A 25,415-nucleotide genomic window follows, 5' to 3' on the forward strand; every position below is an offset into this window, starting at 1 on the left:
TTCTTTACATGACGAAAACGATTACAACAATGAAACATTGATTCTATAGAAACAGTTTTTATGTACACGTTAGTTAGACTGTGATCAATAAAATTATTATGACAGTGGGGTAATGTCTAGCGAGTCAGGTCCTAAGGTAATTAGTCTGAGATAGTAAATAGAAAGATAAAAAGCCACAGATTAATCAATAATATACAGATAGAGCGTACGGAACACGACGGTATCGTAGCCGCTCCAAATACGAAGTTCAAAAAGTACATACATTACATTGTACATACAGTACATTCTCGAGTCAGTACGACACGAACCGTCGCATCAGTAACTTTAAATAATATTCAAGAAAAATGGCGTATTATGTTTTTAAATATTTTAAAAACTGTTTACAAAAATTAAAGAAATAAGATAGAGTATTTTTATTGATGGTAGTTTACGTAATTATTATTAGTGTTAAATTTTGAAATACAAATTGCCAAGGAGACGCATCACGTTTGTTTTTTTAATGGGTCACCGGCTTCAGAACATTGCTTGTAAAGACTCACTCTGGATATTCTGTGTAAAAAGCATACAAGTCCAATATATTTGATCTGAGGAGCCACTACACCATAGAGACGAATAGTCCATTAAGATAAATCGCTATGATTGTAATCACATAACCAAATGATACGTAATATCGCCCCAATCCATAAACGTAATATACGTCATTTAATGACAGTTTCGTTTCTTAATATTTTTTATCTATTACAGTGTTGGTGACGTCACATCTAATAATATTTTTTTTCATTATTTTTGGATTTGATGTTTCAAAAAAATTAATGTAATGTTTTTTTTGTAAAATGTTTAATAACGTCTCTAGGCTAAGCCGAGTTTTTTTCTGTGATCCAGTTTATGCATATTGTTTGCTTATGGAATAAATATAATCCAACTTGTAATCCAGTGACCTCGTCTCTCTATACCGAAGGACTGTGCCATTTGTTTAGGTATGTCGGTTTGGTCAGCCAGCACGGTCGGGCATCAGAACACTCGATACAGTCATTCTAATAGCTGGTGCCCGAACCTGACGAAGGTATGCCATAATTGTAATACACCCGGCTATATACAACAAGCACTTGAGCAAGTTTTTGTAGTGTATCGCTTTGTTTTTAATTAAAATTTCGTATCTATTCAGTTCATTAATTAGCGTAGTTAAGTACAAACTACTTCACAATCTTTCTGTATTTAATTATTGTTACATTGCCTTTGCTATGTTCTATGTGATACTATTATTTGTTCTAAAATTTACAGTGAACCAAAGTTTAACAGCATCCAAATGAACTCTGTACAGCTCTATATTCTGCAAGTGGACTGCTTTAACTATATGCTGTAGCATGTTTTTAAACACATAAAAGACCTATACTACCTATATAAGATTTAATAAATGTTTTAAAAAGATTATTTGCTCTTGAGTTTGACGAAATAAGGTAAAGTTGCTAATGTAACATGTAGTGTGTGTTACACTATTTAGTAACTTTACCTATCAAAGATTTCGTCACACAACATTAATTTTATTGTTCTTGCTACTATAATGTTTTGTTACTTTGAAAACATGTTAGTAATATTGCAACATTTTGAATAATATATTAAACATACAATGCAGATATAAATTATTACAGAGAAACATAATTTACAGAGTTGGTTCAATTTTTAAAATTAATATTATTTTACTCACACTTCAGTTTAAAGTGATATAATAATCATTAAAATGAAGCATGTTAAAATCTAATAGTATTAAGTTTAATAAGATGTTTATTTTTTATTACTATTATAAATTTGCTTTACAAACCAAATAAAACACTAATCAACGAGATATTTGGGATCCCAAAAAATACTGATATGTATTAGTCTGTATATTATACAAAAATGAATAAAATACAATTTAATATTATAAAATGTAAGAGGTATAATTTATTTTTGGCTATAGTTTGTAATTTGGTCTCTTGAAAATAATGAGCACAGTATGTCACTATGAATTACTTTAATTAAGTAATAAATAAAAAATAAAATTACAGAAACTGATAGGATCCCAAGAAATAGATAAATTAAATAATATGGTTTCACTACAGTTATTTGGTTTAGTAAGCAGATTTGTTATAACAACTTGTATTTTCATATAACTTATTGTTTTCTTAGTGGAATTAATGACAGGTGTTTAGTGAAGCCTTCAATTAGATTGAGATTATTCTGCACTCGAGGGAGAATCCAAAGGTTTTTGAGTCAAAGTGAGTTTACTATGTGTTATATTGGGGCAGAAGGGCTTCAGTCATGCAGTTCCATTAGTTTCCATTAAAGAAATATAAATTACTCAATGTAAATAATTCCTGTTCATTATGTGCATATAAAGTTTAACTTTTTGTTACAAAACTTATAAACCCATCTGTGTATAAAGTTCATTACATAATACAATTAATAAAATTTTCATAGAGAGTGTATTTTTCCTTAAATAGCAGAAAGCTTGGGTAGACTGAAATCTGACAAATAATACTTTTAAATTGCACTTGATGAGCTATTGCACTTTTTATTTGCTTACAATTTCATGCTTAAAAATTTGGTGTAGTATTTTTTAATATAGTAAATTTTGAAATATTTAAAACTATATATAACTAGATAAATGGGGTAGTAGTAATTGTTTGGTGAGGTAGTCATTGGGAGTTCAAACTGAACATCACATAATTAATGTTTACCCTGAAAACACAGTGTAAAATTATTGCAAGAAAGTTAGGTAAAACTAAAGTAAAGCATATTTTTTTATTAACACTGACTATGACCAAAGTAATTTTAAATACTGGTCTTCACTAGTCTTAATGAAGATAATTATGCAAATTGAGTTCTTTAAGTAAATAATTCCAATTCACCTAAACTAGAATTACTTTTGAACCTTTGAGGTTAGGGATTTTTGGTAGAGTGAGTGTAATTCACTCACGTATATTACTTTTTGGTTTTATAATGAAGTCAGCCTTTTTTTCTTTATTAAACATGTAGACCTGAGACTTGCCACCATACTTGTTAGCTTTAAGGGCATAACAATTCCCATGTAATTCCAACTTCTGAAATTTTGTAGTAGCTTTCAACCTTGGTTTTTCAGTGTTATAAAATCTTTTGGTAACACTTGCTTTTGTTTTATGTTTTCTTTAAATAAGTACATAAAGGCTGTTGTCACAAAAATTGTAGTATTTTATATTTAACTTTATTTTAAACAGCATTTGGTAGAGTATTGCTTGAACTTAATTCTCCATGTCCTAGGAGAATAACTTACACTTTTAAATGAAACTCTGCCATGTTTAAATGTTCTGTTTTCAGTTCGGTTTTGTACTTATTTGATTACATTTATATGGTATATGAACCATAACAATTTGCTTCTTTTATTTGTGTTGATTTTTTTTGTGTTTGCTTTGTTAACATTTCTTGTTTATTAAAATGTTTCAATCTTCTCAAATGTAACTAACATAACTTTGTGTTGTGCTAACAGTATATCTCAATTAAAGGTTGCTGTATACATAATGTAATTTAAACTCCTGTCTGCGTTTATGACATACTTCAAACTCTATATGTTCCTATTAGGTCCTAAATGCAGCAACCTTTACTTTTACCTGGCACCTCAATATATTCACACATTGACAATTTTGCTTTTGTATTATTTATGAACATCTTCAAGATGAGATTTTCAGTCACTTTTCAGTACAAAGTTGTATCTCTCACTTCATAGATAATTCACAAATATGTGAATATATTGTAGTTCCAAGTAAAAATGACATTTTATATACAGGGTGTTGTGGAGTATTTCCCAAACTTCAAGGTGTTGACAAGTCCACTTATAGGACCGGAACTGCTTATCTAATTTATAATTCAAATAATTAAGACTATCCATGTAACACAAGCCTTTATCTACCCTTGCATTTTTTAAAATACGTATCGACGTAAGACTGTCGATATATCGACGTAAGATTGTCGATATCGACGAGATATTGCAAGTGGCACCCTGCACTTTACTAGTAAGGTGCTTTATGATATTTATCAATGAATAAGTTTGGCTAGGTCATAATATAAGGATGCGATTTAAGGGATACAATTTAAGATTTATTTACAAAAGTTTAGACATTTTTAATTAATTTTCTTTAAAGAACCCTGTAGACTAATTATGTATATGTAATAATTATGTACATACAAAACCTTTTTAACTTAAACACTTTTCAAGTGAAACTATGGTTGAAGAGGTAGGTAGGTTGGTACTTATCCTTGTTAAATTTGCATTTTTATATTCACCTTGAAATTATCTGTAGTTAGTAGCTGTAGGTACTCAGTTTTAGCTGTTTATTCTGATAATACCTACTGTATTACAAATTAGTAAACAGTGTTTTATTTTTGGAATTAAAGTACAAGTATTACGTCAGTATACATAAAATTTATCTAGCTTATACTAAAGCCTCTCTTGACGAGTACTGTTTACCAACAAAGAAATTAGACATGAAGGTAGAAAACGCATGCCATTTTATAACTTATTTATTTTAAATTAAGTATGGTTTGTTTATAAAATGTTATATAAAATATATTAACCATATCTGATTGTTCTTAGCTTATTAATCAAATTTTTTTTTATTTTCATCAATTTAAGAACAAGTTGAATATAATTATCGTGAAATGACTAGTGATTTATACCCTCATTTTTAGTTTTTTTGATGGAAAACAGTACATCAAGAAAGGCTGTAGTATAAGTAGGGATTTTGCCAGACATGCACCGGGGAGTTTCCTGTTCGTTTGTCAGTTTGCCTTAGTTAATTACTTAGAGGTCCTGGGTTTTTTTCTTTTATTTATTTACATGTTAGCCCTTGATTACAATCTCACCTGATGGTAAGTGATGATGCAATCTTAAGATGGTAGCGTGCTAACTTGTTAGGAGGAGGATGAAAATCCACACCCCTTTTGGTTTCTACACGACATCGCACCGGAACGCTAAATCGCTTGGCGGTCTTTGTTGATAAGGTGGTAACTAGCCACGGCCGAAGCCTGAGCCTCCCACCAGCCGGACCAATTATAGAAAACAATTGGCCCAGCCGGGCCTCCGACTAGTAAATCCACCGCGCATACCACTGCGTCACGGAGGCTGTCAAGAAGTTGTTACTACAGTCTTTAGTGTCTTCTAAACACTATTTAGAAATATATATTTCTCATTAGTACTTCTTCCAAGTTGTCGCGGTGCCATTCAACTTTGCATAGTGTCACTTAACATCAGGCGACATTTCAGTAATAACTCAAATTCAATCTCTGTTATGTAGCTATCATTATGTATCCGCGCAGTCAGTATTAACAATAATTGTTTCTGGGAAACCCAGTCCCGATATATCGTTTAGTCATGAGGTGGTTGAATGCGCAGTTCCTAATGATCCATTATTTGTTATTATACCGCCGTGATAGCTCAGTAGATATTACCTCTGCCTTCGAATCGGAGAGCGTAGGTTCGAAGGCGGTTCGGGGCATGCTACTCGCAACTTTTCAATTATGTGCATTTTAAGAAATTAAATATCACATGTCTCAAACGGTGAATGAAAAACATTGCGAGGAAACCTACATACCTGAACATTTTCTTTATTCTCTACATATGTGAAGTCGGCCAATCCGCACTGGGCCAGTGTGGTGGACTAACCCATCTCATTCAGAGAGAAGACTCATGCTCAACAGTGAGCCGAAAATAGGTTGCTAATGATGAATCATAATGGTATACCTAGTAGTTGTTTGCTGACTCTTTTTCAAGCTTTAGCTTTAGCGTTGTCTGTTCTGTGCTCTTTTCGGTAGAATCTGGCTTCAGTACCTTTTAAAGACATATTAGAAGCGCTTGATAAATAAGTCTACATATTAAAAGTAGGTAAACGAATTTATCTCACTGCAACAGACTGTAATTGTATGACAATAATAATTAAATAGTTCGTCTTTAAAATTGTGTGTAAACGAAAAACACATATAAACAGACAAAACATTTACAGCGACAATTTATTATGTATTATTAGAATAAGCTTGCTTACAGATTTGTAGATTGGGTTTTGTTTTGTTTAATTTGATTGGGTTGTGGTATAACTACAAATTTTCTTACCTATACCTACTTTAATTGTGTCTCTTTTACACAACAGCACAAGTGCGTAATGTCGGGCGAGACACCCATACAGTCCGGGGACGCGCTGCACACGCCGGCGTATCTGTCATGGCGCAAGCTACAGCTCAGCCGAGCCAAGCTCAAGGCCTCCAGCAAGACATCAGCCCTGTTGTCTGGATTTGCTATGGTAAGTAGTTTGCGTCTCTTTCACGCAACAACACAGGTGCGTAATGTCGGGCGAGACACCCATACAGTCCGGGGACGTTCTGCACACGCCGGCGTATCTGTCATGGCGCAAGCTACAGCTCAGCCGAGCCAAGCTCAAGGCATCCAGCAAGACATCAGCCCTGTTGTCTGGATTTGCTATGGTAAGTAGTTTGCGTCTCTTTCACACAACAGCACAAGTGCGTAATGTCGGACGAGCCACCAATACAGTCCGGGGACGCGCAGCTCACGCCGGCGTATCTGTCATGGCGCAAGCTACAGCTCAGCCGAGCCAAGCTCAAGGCCTCCAGCAAGACATCAGCCCTGTTGTCTGGATTTGCTATGGTAAGTAGTTTGCGTCTCTTTCACGCAACAACACAGGTGCATAATGTCGGGCGAGACACCCATACAGTCCGGGGACGCGCTTCACACGCCGGTGTATCTGTCATGGCGCAAGCTACAGCTCAGCCGAGCAAAGCTCAAGGCTTCCAGCAAGACATCAGCCCTGTTGTCTGAATTTGCTATGGTAAGTACAACAAAAACTATTTGAGACTTATGTATTTGAATAAAACATTTTTTCATCGTTAATGCTTGGATGCTATCATGCCTGATTTATGTTAACTAACTGTCCAAGAGGGTAGAAATTAAAAGTCTACACAGACTGGATTTTAAACGGTATCATACGCTAAAATGTTTAGCATAGTAGTACGTCGTTGACGGTAGAGCGGTAACTAGCCATCAGCAAAACAGACATATTGATCAGCGCCTCTCTATTCCTTAGCATTACTGCGCCAGTGAAGTTAAATTTAATTTATAAATGTTTTCTTTTACAGGTAGCAATGGTTGAGGTGCAACTAAATCCGCCCAACGATACCAAAGTGCCGCCAGCTATGCTTGTGGCGTTCACAGTTTGCACAACACTGTTAGTCGCGGTGCACATGCTAGCTCTCATGATCAGCACGTGCATCCTGCCCAATATAGAAGCCGTGGGCAATCTCCACAGTATCTCCCTCGTCCACGAATCTCCACACGAAAGGCTGCACTGGTACATCGAAATAGCGTGGGCGTTTTCAACTTTGTTAGGTCTCATCCTGTTCTTAGTTGAAATAGCTATACTCTGCTGGGTGAAGTTCTACGATTTGAGTGAAACTGCAGCTTGGTCGGCGTGTGTCGTCTTAATACCAGTGATGATTGTATTTTTAGCGTTTGCAATACACTTCTATATGTCATTAGCGTCACATAAATACGAAGTAACGGTCACAGGCATAAAGGAATTGGAACTTTTGAAAGAGCAAATTGAAATGGGTGATCACGATTCGAGGATGAACAATCTCACACTGTTAGATCAGAGTAGGGTAGTGTGATTTTTGTTTAAGGCGTATGCCGTTATGGATTGTTGTAACTTGTATTCCTATATTGTTAAACCCCCTCTTTTTTAGATTATTCCGTTTGACGGCGTACAAATAAGTGCTAAGACATTGTAAATTCGGGTTTTAAGTATATCGTGTTGTGGATTTATAACGGTAGAAACACATAGGCATTGACCCTTAATGCAGGGCGAAGCTACCATCGTATCTATGACGGGACCCGTTCTTGTCCCACAGAGGCCCCTAAGGTCCTCTATGGGACAAGAACGGCCATCAGACTTATCACTATTGTCTATAGATGCAGAAATTTTAGAAAAATGAAAATCGTCTTCAGGTATACATCAAAAAAATTGTTTGTTTAATTTGAATTGCTTGGCTAGCTGAATTTCTAGGAGGAAGTGATATTTTAAAATCAATAAATATTTATTTTATATTTATTTCAAGTACATTTTGTGTTTCTTTTGTAAGAAATCTTTACCCTTCAATTTGGTCCTCAAATAATTAAAAACAGGGCCCCTCCAAGGCAGGCTACGCCACTTGTCATAAATAGTGACCCTTATTATTAAAAAGTTATGAAATTAATGCCATTGCTCAAAATATTATCCTATCAGAACTTCTGACAATTTAATAATCGAGTAGGGAATATTGTATTGAAACAAAACTTGAAACTCAAATTATAGTATGATTATTAATTCCAGTCAGTAAAATGACAAGTTCAACTGTCACTGAAATGTCATTTTACTGACGATTTTTAGAAGTAGTTCTTCTACTTACGGAAGACGATTTGGTTTGAATGTAGTAGTAATTTGTCAGCACAAACGACTTGTTTGTTTAAAGTAAGAGAACGTCAGAACAGTCAGACTTGAAAATAATTTAGATTGATACAGGGGTAGGCGTGTGACATATACACCCGTTTACACAAATGTATCAACACAATGAATAGGGCGCAGTGCGTTATGTGTATCTACCGTCACATTAGGATTAATTAGTTATCATCGGGCGTTAATATGTTTCCAGAATCCGTAGGATTATGGTGTAGTCATGGAGGTATAGCAATATTGTTTTCCTCGAATATGGAATCCATAATTTTTGTCATATTCGAGAAAACGAAAAATATTTTGCCAGAAAATGCTTGACTAAAGTGTTTTTCAGATAGCATGGGTACGGTGACAGTCGCCTGTATGACGTTCATAATACTTATTGATAACGTGAATAGCGGCAAACTTTTAAGAGTGAAACGATGCACAGGATATTATTTTATGACTAGGGGATGCAGCAGGAAAGTAGATGGCTAAAACAATTAAATATTAATCAAATAATAGATCATGGGGATATCTTTTTGATAAATGACAATTATACTTAGGTTTACAGTGTGCACGTCACTGTTTCTCAAAGTGTTTTAGAATATGTAATATCTCGGGAAAGTGAATCTCGTACTTAATGTTCATCGCACTTTTCAGAATAATTAATAAAACATACCTAAATTAATTAAATCTTACCTTGTGTATAGATCGCACCAAACTTCGAGTCCGCTTTGATATTTCTACACTCGAGCTGTGCAGCTCTTTCCCGAGGTCCAGGGTTCGATCCCCGGCTGAGTCGATTGAGGTTTTCTTAGTTGGTGTGTAAACACTACATGCGCTATCATCAGATAGCAGCTAATAAAAAAAATTGTCTGATCATGATAATCGTGATGATTTTATCACAAACTGTGTGAACTTGTTTACGCGCCATGTAATAATCTAGACATAAAATGGGGGTAACAAAAATAATTGCTCAATGAAAATCCAGGGAAAATTAGTTACCTGATAACTATCTATGTCAACACATGAAACTTACCCAATGACGCAAGTTTTAACGTAAGCATCCTTGTAATACAAGGTGTTGTTATCAGTTATTTAAAGGTCTCTCACACTGACAAAAATTTGTGCATATTAAGTATAAAATGTTTGTGCATATTAAAAAATTTGTAAAAATTTGTGCATATTAAGTATAAACAAAATATTTGGGCAAAGTATTCATTGGCACCACTCACTAAAATATTGTCTTCCTAATTATTTTCCGAATTTCTTATCACATTTTAACCGATATATACCAAAAATTTTCTTAGAAGTCTAATCACCAAAACAAACCCGTCTTGTCACTAAAATCACATATTTCACTTACGTTATACGTTATTTCTAAAGAACAAAGTGTCTAAATCCTTTATTATACGCGTACAGTACGAATTACACCAAAAACTACACCGAATTTACGATTTATTCACATTTATTTTCTGAAAAACAAAATCACAACGAGATTAATTTGCACAGCTTAACTACGATTACGGCAATTTGACATTTCGTAACGCTAGATTGTCTATGAAAAGCAAGGATGGGTAAATAACATCGAGCGTTAACTTATCGATAAATGATAATGAATGATTCTTTAATAATTGATATGTTGTTAGTTTAAAGATGGGAAAATGAAATATTTTATAATCATTTTATTTTAAAAAATAGTTTTTTAATAAAAATGTTATACAATACATATGCTCACGTTATTCTATAGCGTAAAAGATATCTTACGAATAGTAGCATTATTCAAACACTGGTATGGATAACATTATCTCAATACGATTTTTAATAAAAATCGTCAAATCAAGATTTTAACAAAAACTAGCAATGTAAATTTAATTTGCAAAATGCGCGCGATCAGCTGTTTTCCAAGAGGTCAAATAGGCAGGTCACGACTAATAGGTATCTATCTATACAAAGTCACAAACAAACTGCGCGACGTTGTATTGCCGACCGCCGCCGGTGCCGAGGAAAATAATTGCTATCTCTCTCTAACCTAAGCTGCGTGGCGTGGTTAATAGGTATTTTCAAAATATTGAAACTTTAGGTCCTTTCGCTAGACGCTACGCTATTTTTTCTTTAGTTCGTGTTCGGCGGTCTGTTGACAAACAAACCAAAATTCAAAAACCTTTGTGTATGTTCTATGTTATGTTAGTAGTGATTTTCTGTAACGAATACTCATACAATTGTGTCGTTTGTATTGTGTGTGTTTGTGTGTGTTGACTGAGAAGTCTTGAAATGCTTAGATCAAATCAATTCAGTACTCATGAATATTGTACCTACTATGACGACAGAACGTCTCGTAAACGAGAAACAACCTGAAGTAAGTTAATTACCTGTACCTAGTTAAAAACTTGTAAAGTATAAAAAATAGGTATTAGATAGGTAAGTGTAGCCAGCCGATTTGCTGTCGATGCGTACGTACCTACTCGTACGTACACAGTAGATTGCGGAGCGTTGTTATCGCATTGTTCGCTGTACATTGCGTGCTCAAAATTTTCAAAATCTGAATTTTCTCATTTCCCACGTAATTGTTATTTAAAATATCGTTGTGGAAACTAAATTTAACCTCTTCACGCAGTTTTCGGTATCATGTCCCTTACACCCAGTATGTACGTGGATACGTGCACACTTTTTTGAAGTATAAGCAAATCTTGGACGTTAGTACGTCCCCAAAAGATTAAAGAAAGAGACGGCCGCGTGACGCAGTGGGTAGTGACCCTGCTTTTTGCATCCACGGCTGTGGGTTCGATTCCCACAACTGGAAAATATTTGTGTGATGAACATGAGTGTATATAAGTATTTATATGTAGTATATAATTGTATATTAATACTATAATATCAACTATCTTAGCACCCATAACACAAGCTACTCTGTATGCTTACTTTGGGGCTAGATAGTGATGTGTATTGTTTAAGTATATTTATAATAATAATAAAAAAAGATTACCCCATTTCTTAACCACGCGTACCCATAGGCATAAACCGTGCACCGTTCACCGTTTGTGACACGTGATATTTAATTTCTTAAAATGCACACAACCGACAAACGTTAGTATACGTTCCCTTTTAAGATAACGTTGTATAGTAACGGATGTTTTAGTTTAGGTATTTCAGTTATAACGATACCTACTTGATATCGTTCCGATGCCCGCCGTTAACTTCTCAACCCTACTGATTGTCTTTGATTCATAGTCGGCCATTATTGTTGTGTTAAAAAGTCATCTAAGTAAATTTCGAGTATAGATGGTTTGGTTTTGTAATCGTCGGAATCTAATCTTCTTTTTTATGTATGTTCTCCGATTCTTGAACACGCTTGAACCTACTTAGATTTTTTTTGTTTGAATGGTCATAATCTGACAATGGGGCCAAAGTTAATAGTTTCACAGTTTTCGTTTTAAATTAACCCTATATAATTGTTATATAATAATTTTTCTCCACTTTCAACATAGACGAGGATACGAGGAGCATTTTTACAATTGATTACTATCCAGTTAATTTTCCGTGAGTAGTTTCATCTTCATGAAGCTCTTGATTCTGGTAGCTAACAGGGTAATAAATATGTCTAGCTGTAAGAACGAATAACGTGTCACGCATTTTGTAGCACAATGTGGTAGTTAAGTTATATAATTATTAACAGCAAAAAACTGCTGGTTATTAAAAGTTTTTGAACAACTCCTTTTATCTTCTGTTGCTAGATTGCTAAATAATACATAATTAATAGTTATACTACTTAACAGCCACGTTGTCCTACAAATTGCTTGGTACGTTATCTCGTTCCTACACTCGGAAGTTTTCATTACCTAGTTATAAACCACCAATACCAGAAGCCATAATTTTCGTAAATATAAAACTTAAGCGTCTGATCGAGATAAAGCTACTCACGGAAAATTAAATTGTCATAGGTAAGTAATCAATTGTAAAAGTGCTCCCCGGATCCTGGACTAACATATTTGCACAAAAACGACAAATTCGAGTAGGTATGCAAATTTTGCCAGTGTGCCAGAGCCTTTTAAATTGACCTTGTAAATAGTTGCTCCGGTGCAATTAAGTGTAGCTAAGTACTTCGTAACTGTGGTGGGTTTCAAAGATGTAACCTTGATTGGTGACTTTGTACAATGTAAATTTTTTAACTAAGAACTTATCGTGAGACTTAAAAAGGCCAATGAAATAGAAATACTTAACAATATGTATTAAATATACTTAACAGAAGTACTTAATATTACAATACCAAGTAGGGTTGCCATATAATTTGGATATTAACTTCTTTTTATTTCATTTCGTAATAGCATATATCTCCGGTATTGCAAATTCAAATACTGGGTTTGCCAAAGATTTTATACTATTAGATTAAGGTAAGGATACAATTTTAAAATTTAGCTACTCCACACAACGCACACTAGCACAATATTGTGTTTACTTACATTATATATTTGTGTGTGTGTATATATATATAATTTACACTTCTTTGACACTCAACCTGACATTGTAGTCAATATTTTGGTATTATTTGTTTAAGTAACTAATAACGTTCGTTGTTTACTATGCGATAAAATGAAATTAAGACAATTAGCCACCTTTGTTAGCCTCAATTTTGTCGCGCTAGTGACCTATCTATTAAATCTAATAGTATAAAATCTTTGGTGTTTGCCATAATTTATAATTATCATTATGAAGTAAAAGTCTTTTTTCAGATTCTCACTGAGTTTTTCAAATATCTTGAACTCTACTTTGATTTATAAATAACTAAAGATTTAAAAACCATTTAATATATTTGTTTTGTTAATAAAACCGCAGGCCCGTGTAGTAAGTAATATGTGGTAACCCTATTAACGGATATGAATCTCACAATGTGTTTATCATACATACAGACGACCGGCAAGTCGGACAGATATTGCATTATTATTCAAATGCGATCGTGTCAACGGCCCAAGCTGCCATTTTTATTTATGTATATAAATTCTCATATGACGCCGAATTAAGTTTGCAATCGAAAATATTACGAATATGTCGCTACTGTTTAATTGATGGCCGGTTATTGGCGGGTTTTACTGATTTACGGCCAGTTTCTTCATCGTATAGTAAGTAACAGTCAAAGTAACGTCATGAAGCAAAAGTGACGGTCTTAATCACGGATAAATAAAGTCTTCTTTACTACTTACTGGTAGATATTGCTATAAGCAATAAGACCGCCTTTGCACATACTTGTTTTCTATGTTTTCCTTTGTTATTGTTTTTGTTTTATTTTGTGCAATAAAGTATAAATAAATACTTACTACTGTTACTGTTTCTTAAGATTTACATGAAGAAACTGGCTGCTAAAAGACGTGCCGATTTTCGCAAGTCGATCAATTACAAGCTACCCTCAAGTTAGGTGCTTTGTGGTGCCTTTTAAGGTACATATTTAAAAAGTTGCTATCAGTTATTGACATTACTAGCGTAAAAATATTATTACTTGTACTGTAATTAGTAATCAAATAGTAGTAGGTAATGTATAATATACCTACTTATTGTGCCCTCACAATGTTAACTGTAAATATATAGCCAGACATATGGATTATCGTACGATCGTTTAAAAATCCAGGGATTTCTAATATATTAGCTATACGTCACAATCGGTTTTGTTTTTGGACTTGTTTGTTACAAGGACTTAAGGAATGGTCAGGACATTGGGTAGTAGTTATTATATTACTCAAAACATATTCCTCAAAAATAGGCCTTAAATAGATGGCAAAAGAAAAACTAATTTAAATTAGTGACGCCATTTCCCAATACATTGTATTATTAATAATTCCATAAATGTGTACTATATTTATATCATATAGAACTGATTCATTTATAATGAGATGAAAAAATTTAACTTCCGATTAAGATGTAATTTATACAATTAATTACTGTGATATAGTAATGACATAGTGATAAAATACCGTTCATTTTCTCATTATATGGGTTTTATAATAAAACATATGTAATGATGAAATCTGGTTGTAATTCACGCTTGTTGGTCGGTGTATAGCCGACTCAATACTCGATAACATCAGACAACATAGACAAGTTGTTGGACATAGGCCGACCGAAAAAAACGCGTTCGTGCTTCCAGATATTTTCTTTATTATCAGACAATTGTGTGAATTTTTAATGATCTGATTTTATTTACCAAAAAATAAACCTTACATTTGATCGATACAGTGTTTTAATTTTTGGTCAATCTCTCCTATTTTTTGTTTCAGCCATATTGCACTTCTTTCTAAAATGATGAGCGAATTTCTTAGGGTTTCCTGAAAACATAGATGTTTGTTGTTTGCACTACGCTAAAGTCACTTACGCCTAATAGGCCTGAGATGCGCTCCACGCTATATCACGAGACGAGTAAGACATGTCGACGAGTTGTGAAGTGACTGGTAGCTTTGAGTGATTGTACCATTATTTTGTGGCAGAGGAAACATCTTGAGCAGGTCCCAGGACTTGTGACCTTGGGAGTAGGTTTTAGGGATCCCTTTAGAATGCATCAACACTCGCCTTCCCGACATGTTCTCCGTGCCCACACTAAACAATAATTACAAAACAAAACATTATTGCACAAAATCACTAACGCGACTGGCAGCGTAGCGGTGTCTACGATTAAGAGAAATATACAAAAGTCAACCAATGGCGGCGCAGCCGCTAATATCTTTGTCTCTTCATTGCGTTGGGGGCGAAAGAAATGGATCTGTGACTACTCCGCTGTAATTGGTCGAAATGTTGTCTATTTTTCTTCACTTCACGAGGTATGTCTTTGGCCGCACTGGTGCACATCTAAGGCCTAAAGCAGTTAGGTCTTATTACCGGAGGTATGGGGTACTCTGTGGGTAGATCGCAAAACTGTCTTATGACGATATCGGAGACCTTCGATTTGACGCAAACGCTGCATTCCCAAACTCCCTCTTGCAACTGCCCGGTGTGCAAATGGTAGAAACGACCCAGACCGCTCTTTAAATCATCTTCCCAGTGGCCCTCGTACCGGTTTCCATTTTCTGGTTTAAAAAAAGAAGTTTTACAGTGGAATTCATAGACGTTGTAGGGGCACCCCCAGGGGATCATTCAGCTGCTGAGTGTCGAATTTAGCTTCTATTTGTTTGACAATTTGACACTCAGCGGGTGAATAATCCCCTAGGGGTGTCCTACAACGTCTATGAATTTCACTGTTAGCATATCTTGTCATATTGTCTATCTACTAGGAAAATTACTGAACCACCGCGTCTAAACTAGTCATGAGACATTAGGTGGTGCATGGGAGGAGTATATGCCCATAAACCAATTATTTGGACCATTAAAGGCACCATATACCTACACGTCGCAGGGTAAAGGTATCTACAAGTCTATCTACGTTACACTTTAAATACCTAAGCGCAAGACGTGACCTCGCCAATGTTAGCATACTTAACTAACATAGGTTAAAAATGTGTCGCTCTCTGCCACTCTGTAGAAGCAGGGTCGATACCACGCGCCTTCGTAGGTACCTATCTAATAACCTACGTACTTAGAATATTTTTTTTATAGTTACCCTATTAGCTGACTTACCTAAAAAGCTGATTGGCAATTTCGATACAAATTACAGTTATTACGACAGTTTTGGGTCTTCCCCGTTCTTTTATAAACCACCTCACCTGTGCTGATAAACCACCCGGAGCAAAAATCGCTCAAGTCGCTTTAAAGACAATTTATGAAGGTTTTCACTGAACAAAAAATTGACTTTAAACCGATTTCAGAAAAGGGCCGAGCTAAATTTCACTCAGTAAGTACGACCCACATGTGTAGGTAGCTATCTATACCTACCTACCTCCGCAATTTTCTGAAAAACTACTGATTGAATTTGAACGGGGTTTTCATTATTTAAATTCATATTTTTCAGGGAACGTATTATTTGAATTTTAAGGCGTTCGTAAATTTAATTAATGCGATATATACTTAGGTATTTGTCCAAACCGAAACAAAAATGAGATAATTTACCTTGTACAAACATTCCCATCCCCTCTCTTTCGCTCATATTCCAATACCCAACGTAATACGTTCCATTCTTGTACCACATCTTTCCATATCCATGCCGTTTGCCGCTTTTCCAGAAGCCGAAGTAAACGTCGCCATTCTCATAGTACCGCCAGCCAACGCCTTCCGGTTTACCCCTCACCCAGCACCCTCGGTAGTCTAAATAGAAACTGCCGTTTGGAAGTCTATGGCTCAAAGTTCCAAATCCATGTCTAAAAAATGTTATAGGTTTGTGGTTGGAAAATGAAGTTTTAATAGTGCTGAATGGCGACCCCGCACTAGTAAGCGCAGTGTTGGCCGACCCCCCACCAGGTGGACATCAAGCGAGTCGTCGAGGCTCAGTATCGTGATGTTTGGAAGTCCCTACAAAAGGCGTATGTACTGCAGTGGACGTCCATCGGCTGATATGATGATGGTGATGAAATTAGGTACATACAAAATGAAAAATTTTTATTTGAAAGCGTAACCTTACCTAAACCCCAGATGCCAATCGCCTTCATATAATTTTCCAGTTTTAGTTAAAAATAACCCTTTACCTGGAAAAGGTAATAATGATTACATAACTAAATTCTCGTATCTATTAATGAAAGATTGTTTTTCTTTTTGGACCGGCGAGGGAATGATTGCATCGAACGCCTTTTTGTGCAAGGGAAAGTAGAGGGAAGTAGGCCACGCTAATGAAGGCGGTCCCTTGCATGAAAGATTGGATGTATGCGACTCACGAGAAGTGGCGAATGCTCGTGAAGAGTATTACGACGGATTTGATGGCCTCCGTGTCGCAGTGGTATGCCCGGTGGATATACAAGACGTAGACGGTCCTGGGTTAGGTCCCCGGCCGGGCCGATTGAGTTTTTCTTAATTGGTCTAGATCTGGCTGGTGGGGGGCCTCGGCCGTGGCTAGTTACCACCCTACCGACAAAGACGTACCGCCAAGCGATTTAGCGTTCCGGTATGATGTCGTGTACAAACCGAAAGGGGTGTGGATTTTCATCATCCTCCTAACAAATTAGCCTGCTTCCATCTTAGATTGCATCATCACTTACGGTGAGATTGTAGTCAAGGGCTAACTTGTAAAGAAAAAAAAATAACATCTGCCTCCAACACGTCCTAAAGACCAAGACCGCTGTCAATAGCCCAACAACAAAGAAGAAAAATTAATGAAAGAATATTAGTGCCCTGGCATAACAGAAATACTTGCAAACATTTTTAAGATTTTATGCAAGGACACCATCAAAGAAGATTAATTATTTTTAATTTACAAATTTAAATATCCGAATTAAACCCTAAGTACTTAATAGATCTATGTAATGTAGAGTTCATAAAAATGGTTCTACTTAAGGTCATGCCACTATATCAGCCAAGATTTCCGTTACATTTAAAATATGGCCGGATTCTTTACCTTCTTTCAAATCATTTTTCCAGTCTCCCACGTATTTATCAAACCTAGACGTGAACACTGCGTGGTGCGGTCCATTCTTTACAGACTTCTTCTCGGCCGCTGTTGGTAGTTGTGTAAATGCTTTCGGTTTGTGATAAAATGGCATACCTATATAAAATAAAGTAAATAAATCATAAATAAACCAAGTATAATATGTATGACGGAATTGAAATAAACAAATATGTAAATAATCACAAATATTATGTGTATTTAATATAAATGTCAGGCACGCTAAATGTCACATAATATATGATAAAATCAATTTTCAAAAATTTCCAAACAGATATTTTAGCAATAAATATGGTCTTGTTACCGGTTGCTTGGGCACTCAAATGTCCCGCAGCAGGAGGGTTGAATTTTTTTATAACTTTTTAATTGTGTTTTGTATATTTTATGTACATTGTTAAAAATTAAAAAAAAAAGGAGAAATAATAAATGAGAGACCATAATAATGTGGTGTTCATTGTTCGCATCATATAGATACTCTTTCGCAGAAACTTATGCTCGTGTGTCTATGATTTCAAAATAAACCTCCTTCTGAGCTTTTATGTATTCATTGAAATTCTTTCGAGAAAAACTTTTGGTTACGAGGACTTTGAAATTATGTGTTTTAATTAATAATCTTTAATAATATCTGTCAACTTTAATATAATTAGTCAACCACGCTCTGTTAAACTTGTACTCTGACGCTATTGCGTTACATAACGATTTCTATCAATTCGCTTTACTGTAAGCCACTTAAAAGATGTTCACACTAAAAAATCTTATAATCATAATAAGGCAAACTTGTTGGTACACCATTTATTATCTAATTTTTAATAATAAACAATAAATTCTACAAATAACTCAAGCGGCGCCATGTGCTTTCTTCAACCCTCGACTAAGTTCCACAAGCTGTTGGTAATGCTCCCTGAAGCCCTGCAGAGCTAGGCCTTGCTGACTCTTCATGGCGGAGTTTGTGTTGATGTACTTATCTACGCATTCAATGCATTTGGTGTCGAGTTGTATGTCTTCTTCTGATAGTTGCTCTTTTTTGGTAAGTTGTACAGGCGTCGGTAATATCTGTGGTGACGAAAATAATGATTAAAGCAACGACGTAGTAGCGAGGAACGGGCGGGGGGCTGCTACCTACCCTGGATGAGCGGTCGGTCTATAGGGCTATTGACCTTATGTGGATGTTATGGTTTCGGACGAAACTGAGGCTGTGACGGTCGGCCAATAGGTATCAATTTGTATTGTGAAATACTCAATGAGTATAGCTTCCCCCCCTCCCCCCAGATAGAATCCTGGCTACGCCCATGTTAATAAATTACAGCAAACACTAAGTCGAATTTATAGTTTTGCAACTTCGTTCCTAACACTCCCGATGTCAACACGGCCGGGGGGCGTGTAGCGATGAATGAAAAACGACTGATGCACGTCAATTTATGCGCAGGAATGGGCGCAAGTCATTGATATAATGCCGTAGTATATGCCTTGTAAATACCTTCTAATAATAAAAAAAAAAATCTTTATTAACCAAAAATAGATACAAAAAAACCATAACATTGCCTAGTATGGTCTCCACACTAGATTGATCTGTATTGTGGAGACCAGGTAGGATTTTCTAATGTTTTCCGTTGGACTAGGACTAATTACAGAAATTACAATAAATAGGACTACATTACAAAAAGAAATACATTACAAAAAAGAAAAGTAAAGTAAAACAGTAAGCAGAAACGTTAGATAGGTGTACACAATTATTTTAGCTTATTTCATATATCACTGATTTGTGAAAAAAAGTTTATTGTGCCCGACAAAAATGTTTTAAGAATAAATGTGTGAAAGAATTTGTCAGTTCTTGGGGGCCCTTTTCCCCCCATGAGAATGGGGGCCCTGGGCACGGGCCCCGTGTGCCCTATGGTGAAGACGGCATTGGCTGTAGCTCACCTGTGACACAAGCGCACTGCTCTCCTCCCCACTGCTCAGGTCGCCGTGCAGTGCCTGCCGCAGCGCCAGCAGCAGCACCGCCTCCCGCACGTCGGCACTCTGCAGCAGTTCCAGCATCAGGTTGTCCACGCTCTTGTGCCACGTCAGGTAAAACGCTAGCGGCCCAAAGTGACGGGTAGATCTGGCGATATTTAAATCATCATCATCCTCAGACCAATAATAGAAGGACCTGTATCGCACTCATAGTCACTAACAAAATTGTCTGTCATTTTCTGAGGAAAACGAGCTTAAATTTTAGATATATCTTATACTAAACTAGAAGTTTTTGCCCGTTTTTTACACAATTCAACTACACAAAAAAGGTATTTTTACGGAGCTCTTTAACCGACGAATACGATTACAACTATTTAACATCGATTCTATACAGACAGTTTTTATAATCACATTAGATCGTTGATCATATACTTTGACAGAAAAGTAACGTCTACCGAGGCAGGTCCTATACAATAATTGGTCTGCAAATCCAATCCAATTAAAAACAAATCCAATTAAAAACGCTACTGAAACGACAACAACTCATAATTTTTTTTTGGAAAATATTATAATTATAGATCATCGCAATTGAGGAGAAGTTTTGACCGATTATAGCTGACGCTGCAGCTTGAAATCATCGGTTTTTTGCAGAACAAGAATTATACACTGCTAATGATAAACTTTTGAAAAGCGACACCTACTTCTATTTAATATTATTTTAAGTAAAAAATAAATAAGACAAGTTTTGTAATAGTTACCTAAATACCTCATTAATATTCATACTAGATAAAAAAATATATTGTAATCTATACTAATATTATTAAGAGGAAAGAATTGATTGCTTGTTTGCACTGAAACGACTGAACCAATTTGAAAATTTTTTTCACTGTTGGGAAGATATATTATCCCTGAGTGCTATAGGTTATATTCTATTCCCATATTCCTACGGGAACGGGAACCACGCGGGTGAAACCGCGCGGCGTTTGCTAGTAAATAAATAATATTGTAAGAGATTAACTTACCTCAGTAAATCATACATGCTCTTAAGATCAATATGCTGGTACGTAATACTTGTCAGTTTATGATACGTTGGTTCGTCTGGTTCATACTGCACACAGGCACGGTCCAACACATACTCATACTGAAGCCTGTCCAGAAGGCTGTGGAACTTCTCTTCGTCTTGAAATATCAAAGGCTCTCTTATTTTGCGGCCCTGCATCGGGAAATATATCTGTAATTGGTTAACCAACAGAATGAGCTAGTGTAAACTTCATGTAACGTCACTCGATTCAACGTCATACTCGTTATAGCGTCAAAATCACATGATTTTGATTGGTTTAGCTTGCTCTCCATACAATGATACAATGTTACACCCACTCTCTATAACGACAATTAAGTAATAAAAAGTACCTTTTAAGTTGCCAAAATTAGTTAAAACCGCGCAGCTGTCAACGTTATCTTGTCGCTTTATTATCCTAGCCCTTAATAAACTCGACTGTTGGCATCATGCAAAAAAAACACCTTCTAAGAAATTTGTTTTCTTTTTTTACAAAATGGGATTGCACTTGTACACTGTTGTTGACCATGACTAATAAGTAGACTTAATACATTATCATATTCTTAGTTGCTCACAAACAACAAATAGTAAACATGGCTAGTGAAAGAAAATCATTGTGTACTGACGAAAAAATTTTACTCATACATTTTTCCTTTCCATATAACGACCACTCTCTATAACACTCTAAAATGTACAGTCCCTTTAGTGTTGTTATATACAGTTTACACTGTACTTGTTTATTTTCTTTCTTCAAATTTTAGTGAAATTTGTTGATTGTTTGTCAGTAGAAGCTAAATTATAATTATTTTTATACAAAGGACTTACAGAAGAATAATATTTTTTCTACTACAGCAAGTTATTTAAAGAAATATAGTTTTTGAATGCAAAATATGTCAACTATCCACATTATTTTTTGATTGAAATTAAATTTAAATAATACTTGTTACCTGATTAAGTCTTTTTCTTTCAGCGTGATCACAACTTCTCAGCGTGCCGTCAGGGTCTCTAGAAAATTCAAACTATGAAAATATGTGTTTTACTTTTTACTAAAAAAAAAAAATACAAATTGAATGAAGAGACAAATATTGAAAGTAGTTTAATTTGTATTTAACTAGTAACTCGTAGAAACAGTATCTATACATTCAGATCTCCTAAGATCTTATCCAATAAGAGAAAGCCAGACTTTGTAATCATTAACCATACAGATTGAAGTTGAGTCATTAAAAATAGGATGATGGATAGATGATCACTTTCTTTGTCCACTTTGTCAACTTATTCTATTAGATTTAGCTATAAAATGGAACCCTTTTAATTTGATAATATTAAGTTATTTATTTTGCTATTTCCTGCAATAATGTATAATCCAATTGGCAATGTAACCCATATCTGTCCGAAAGTCCTCCATGATCAGTTCACACTGAAACCAGGCCATCGTCAGGAAGGTTGCCATTTGGATTCATTGCTATTCACTGAGCATTACTAAATAAATAAATAAATTATTCAGTAAATCTTCAGCCAAATTTTCTACAACACATCTGCTCATAGTCTGTTGAATTATCAGACATGAGAACAACATAACAAAAAAACAAGTACAATTCGAAGTAACACCTGAAGAATCCAGCACTGAAATTAATTTTAAGTGTTTCAGATAGCATGGGTATGGTGACAGTCTGTATGACATTCATAACATGTACTATAATTGTAAATTGTGGTACACTTTCAAGAGTTAAACTGTCACCCTCACAATCCTACATGAAACAAACTGTAATTACCCACCTTTCAATAATCGTTCTGTGTTCGTTATCAACACCAAAACTGATGTCTGTAAATAAATACTTGGCTGAATCATATCCTATCAGAGCAGGGTCTATTGATAAGACATCATCAATTGGTTTGTGCACCTGCAATAATATAAATAAATATATATATATAGGGTGTTGCGAAGTAATTCCCATAACATAACATAACTATTTTTTTTATTAATTTTTTTATTAACTAAAAAAGAAAAACTTTTTATGTTTTCATACAAAGTAATTCAAATAATTCTGACTATCCATGTAACACACACACCTTTTTCTATCCTTGCATTTTAACATTTTATGTCATAATTATAAGGGGATATGCATCCTTACAATTATTATCCTACAAATTTTAAGATCTATTTACAAAAGAAATATTATTTACTCAAAAAATATTAATTTTAGAACACATGTTCTTTGGACATTTTAATTAATTTTCAGTATAGAATATAACCCAGAGCTATGGAAAATATTCCCCATCACCCTGTATATGGTCTTCTAGTGAAAAGCTTCGACCAACAAAGAAGCTTTCACTTAACTGTTGGATCAAGAGTTGGATACAGAAGGCAGGGATTTTTGAGACAGCGCATATTGTGAGGAGGTTCCTCACTCAGGAGCCATGACCACCAGTTGCTTGGGCTCTCAAATGTCCCACAGCAGGAGGGTTGACTTTTTTAATAGTGTTTTGTTTTTTTTATATTATTATTGTTAAAAATTTAAAAAAAGGATAAATAAATAAATGTATAATATTTTATTATTTAATTTATATATTTATTTATTTATTACCCTATATAAATAAAAAAGTTATAATAAAAGCGAAACAGCAACAAAACAAGAAATAGAATAGAAAAGGTGGCCTTACTACTTAGTATCTCTACCAGGCAACCTTAGGCTTAGGAAAATGACAATAATTAATGAATTCTTAGAGATTAACATCATTTAAAATGTTGAGACAGTTATTGTTCTGATAGTATATTCAGTCAATAGTTGAATAGTGAAAAGCTTTAACAAACTTAGAAAGCTAAAAAGAATGTGATAATCCTTGTGACAGCACACATTGAGTTATAGTCTCTCACATCTGCTTGAGGGTTTCTTAGACCCTCAAACTATGCAACAGGGAGACCATTGTAAGTTTTTTTTAATATTTGGACATACAAATAAATCTTACCTTAACTACTGGTGGCATTTGCAATAATCGGTCAGCACTCTTGTCTGCTTTCAATTTCTCCATGCGAAGTTCCTCGTCCGTCACAAATTTATATTTAGGAGTACGCAGCACAGATATATTGCTGTTATTTCTTTTGCGGAATACTTTGGCAAAATCAGGCCTCGTTAGACGTTTCAGCAATATTTGGATCCCAGATGAAAAGAATTTAGGCGCTGGATCCTCCCCATCTAAATAGAATATTATCAATATAAATATTACATATATTAACTCATTCAATTTGAACTTATTAAAGATTTCTTACCATAAATTGATGGAACTATACTTAGTTTTCTGGAAGAAATTAAGAATATCTTTGGCTCATTACACCTAAAAAATGCTGATTTAGTGTTATTTTGAACTAGTTTTAATAAAGACATGATCAAATTACAATTATATTTTTATTAATTCTTGATTTTTATTTTGTTTACTTTTTACTTAAAAATCTAACCTCAAACTCAAAGACTCGAAGGCTCAAAAGTCAAAGTCAAAATCAAATTTCTTTTTTTAAATAAACTATAGTATGGCTCTGGAATCTTGTTGAATTGTCTTTGTGCTCCATATAAATTTTAAGCAGTGGGTCGTGCAACCCGGTCACAGTCCCTAATCGCGGTCGCGCGTCGCTGTCGCCAAGTACAGAAGGCTACCTTTATTCATTTATTTATGACGCTGTCAATTTTAGTTGAAGTTTTAGCCACGGGACTTCTTTCGTGCCGCGGAGTCTATTTAAAAAGGTTAGAACCAAAAGCCGTACAGCCAGTTTTTATGAAAACATCATCTGTCACAGACCCAAAATTATCGCACAGATTGCACGCTATTGTACTTAGACCATTGAAAAGAATGGACCTGTTTCGCACCCAAATTCACCAACAAAAAAGTCTGTCGTTTTTTGAGGGGGACGAGGTAAACTCACACATTGAAAACATTTAACACTATTAAACCGATTATTTTAGAAATCGTTTTTATTACAAATTTGATAAAATTATGGTAGAAATACTTACAAATGAAACGTTACTCCATTTTTTACTAAACTACAAGTTTTTGGCCGTTTTTCCATTCAACTACACAAACCGGCATTTTTAGGGAGCTCTTTACATGACGAAAACGACTACAACAATGAAACAATTCTATAGCAACAGTTTTTATAAACGCGTTATATCATTGATTCTTGATCTTTGACAGAGAGATAACGGTTTACGAGGCAGGTACTTTCTTTTTAATAGTCTAAGATATTGTAGTATAAAAAAATCAGGCATAGATAGCCGGAAACGGATAAAAGAAAAAGTCGCAAGCTGAAGAAACCATAGATTTAGTACTGAGCACAGACGACAAATGAAGGTACGGAGTACCGAAGAATAATCTATAAATCTCTAATATACAAAGACCTTATACTTACTCTATAAAA

General features: G+C 34.9%; 3 protein-coding genes across 6 annotated transcripts; 1 reads left to right on the forward strand and 2 right to left on the reverse strand.

The window, feature by feature from the left end:
* The first annotated feature begins 726 nt into the window (after window positions 1-726).
* On the forward strand, window positions 727-14,709 carry LOC112043473 (calcium release-activated calcium channel protein 1). 3 transcript variants are annotated; one of them, XM_024078888.2, is made up of 3 exons: window positions 727-1,063; window positions 6,156-6,305; window positions 7,156-14,709. In XM_024078888.2, the coding sequence occupies exons 1-3, from the start codon at window positions 980-982 to the stop codon at window positions 7,684-7,686; spliced, it is 765 nt and encodes a 254-aa protein (XP_023934656.1). In that variant the 5' UTR covers window positions 727-979; the 3' UTR covers window positions 7,687-14,709. The 3 variants fall into 3 exon arrangements, with proteins under 3 accessions (XP_023934656.1, XP_023934681.1, XP_052737441.1); XM_024078913.2 differs by lacking the exons at window positions 727-1,063; window positions 6,156-6,305 and adding an exon at window positions 6,506-6,667; XM_052881481.1 differs by lacking the exons at window positions 727-1,063; window positions 6,156-6,305 and adding an exon at window positions 6,684-6,848.
* Window positions 14,565-18,625, reverse strand: LOC112043487 (MORN repeat-containing protein 3). Its single transcript, XM_024078938.2, has 5 exons — window positions 17,950-18,625; window positions 17,023-17,086; window positions 16,515-16,762; window positions 15,351-15,538; window positions 14,565-14,803 (listed from the first exon to the last, which is right to left on the reverse strand). The coding sequence occupies exons 1-5, from the start codon at window positions 18,092-18,094 to the stop codon at window positions 14,696-14,698; spliced, it is 753 nt and encodes a 250-aa protein (XP_023934706.1). The 5' UTR covers window positions 18,095-18,625; the 3' UTR covers window positions 14,565-14,695.
* A 149-nt stretch (window positions 18,626-18,774) lies between these two features.
* On the reverse strand, window positions 18,775-24,639 carry LOC112043490 (28S ribosomal protein S22, mitochondrial). Of its 2 annotated transcripts, none has more exons than XM_024078957.2 (7): window positions 24,276-24,639; window positions 23,975-24,201; window positions 22,784-22,908; window positions 21,955-22,012; window positions 20,973-21,163; window positions 19,918-20,098; window positions 18,775-19,050 (listed from the first exon to the last, which is right to left on the reverse strand). In XM_024078957.2, exons 1-7 carry the CDS (start codon window positions 24,388-24,390, stop codon window positions 18,835-18,837), a joined length of 1,113 nt encoding a protein of 370 aa, XP_023934725.1. In that variant the 5' UTR covers window positions 24,391-24,639; the 3' UTR covers window positions 18,775-18,834. The 2 variants fall into 2 exon arrangements, with proteins under 2 accessions (XP_023934725.1, XP_023934718.1); XM_024078950.2 differs by having other exon boundaries at window positions 20,973-21,181; window positions 24,276-24,636.
* Window positions 24,640-25,415: the final 776 nt, after the last annotated feature.

Source organism: Bicyclus anynana, chromosome 5, assembly GCF_947172395.1.
Source record: "Bicyclus anynana chromosome 5, ilBicAnyn1.1, whole genome shotgun sequence".
Taxonomy (NCBI): Eukaryota; Metazoa; Arthropoda; class Insecta; order Lepidoptera; family Nymphalidae; genus Bicyclus; species Bicyclus anynana.

Coding starts and splice junctions, on each gene's coding strand:
- LOC112043473 (XM_024078888.2), top strand. CDS start 980: ATGTCGGTTTGGTCAGCCAGCACGGTCGGGCATCAGAACACTCGATAC. Junction 1,064..6,155: donor GGTGCCCGAACCTGACGAAG/GTATGCCATAAT, acceptor TTTACACAACAG/CACAAGTGCGTAATGTCGGG. Junction 6,306..7,155: donor TGTTGTCTGGATTTGCTATG/GTAAGTAGTTTG, acceptor TTTCTTTTACAG/GTAGCAATGGTTGAGGTGCA.
- LOC112043487 (XM_024078938.2), bottom strand. CDS start 18,094: ATGCCATTTTATCACAAACCGAAAGCATTTACACAACTACCAACAGCG. Junction 17,087..17,949: donor GAAAAATGATTTGAAAGAAG/GTAAAGAATCCG, acceptor TACCTTTTCCAG/GTAAAGGGTTATTTTTAACT. Junction 14,804..15,350: donor CAGAGTACCCCATACCTCCG/GTAATAAGACCT, acceptor CTATGTTTTCAG/GAAACCCTAAGAAATTCGCT.
- LOC112043490 (XM_024078950.2), bottom strand. CDS start 24,390: ATGTCTTTATTAAAACTAGTTCAAAATAACACTAAATCAGCATTTTTT. Junction 22,909..23,974: donor AAATGCCACCAGTAGTTAAG/GTAAGATTTATT, acceptor ATATTATTGCAG/GTGCACAAACCAATTGATGA. Junction 20,099..20,972: donor AGCATGTATGATTTACTGAG/GTAAGTTAATCT, acceptor AAATATCGCCAG/ATCTACCCGTCACTTTGGGC.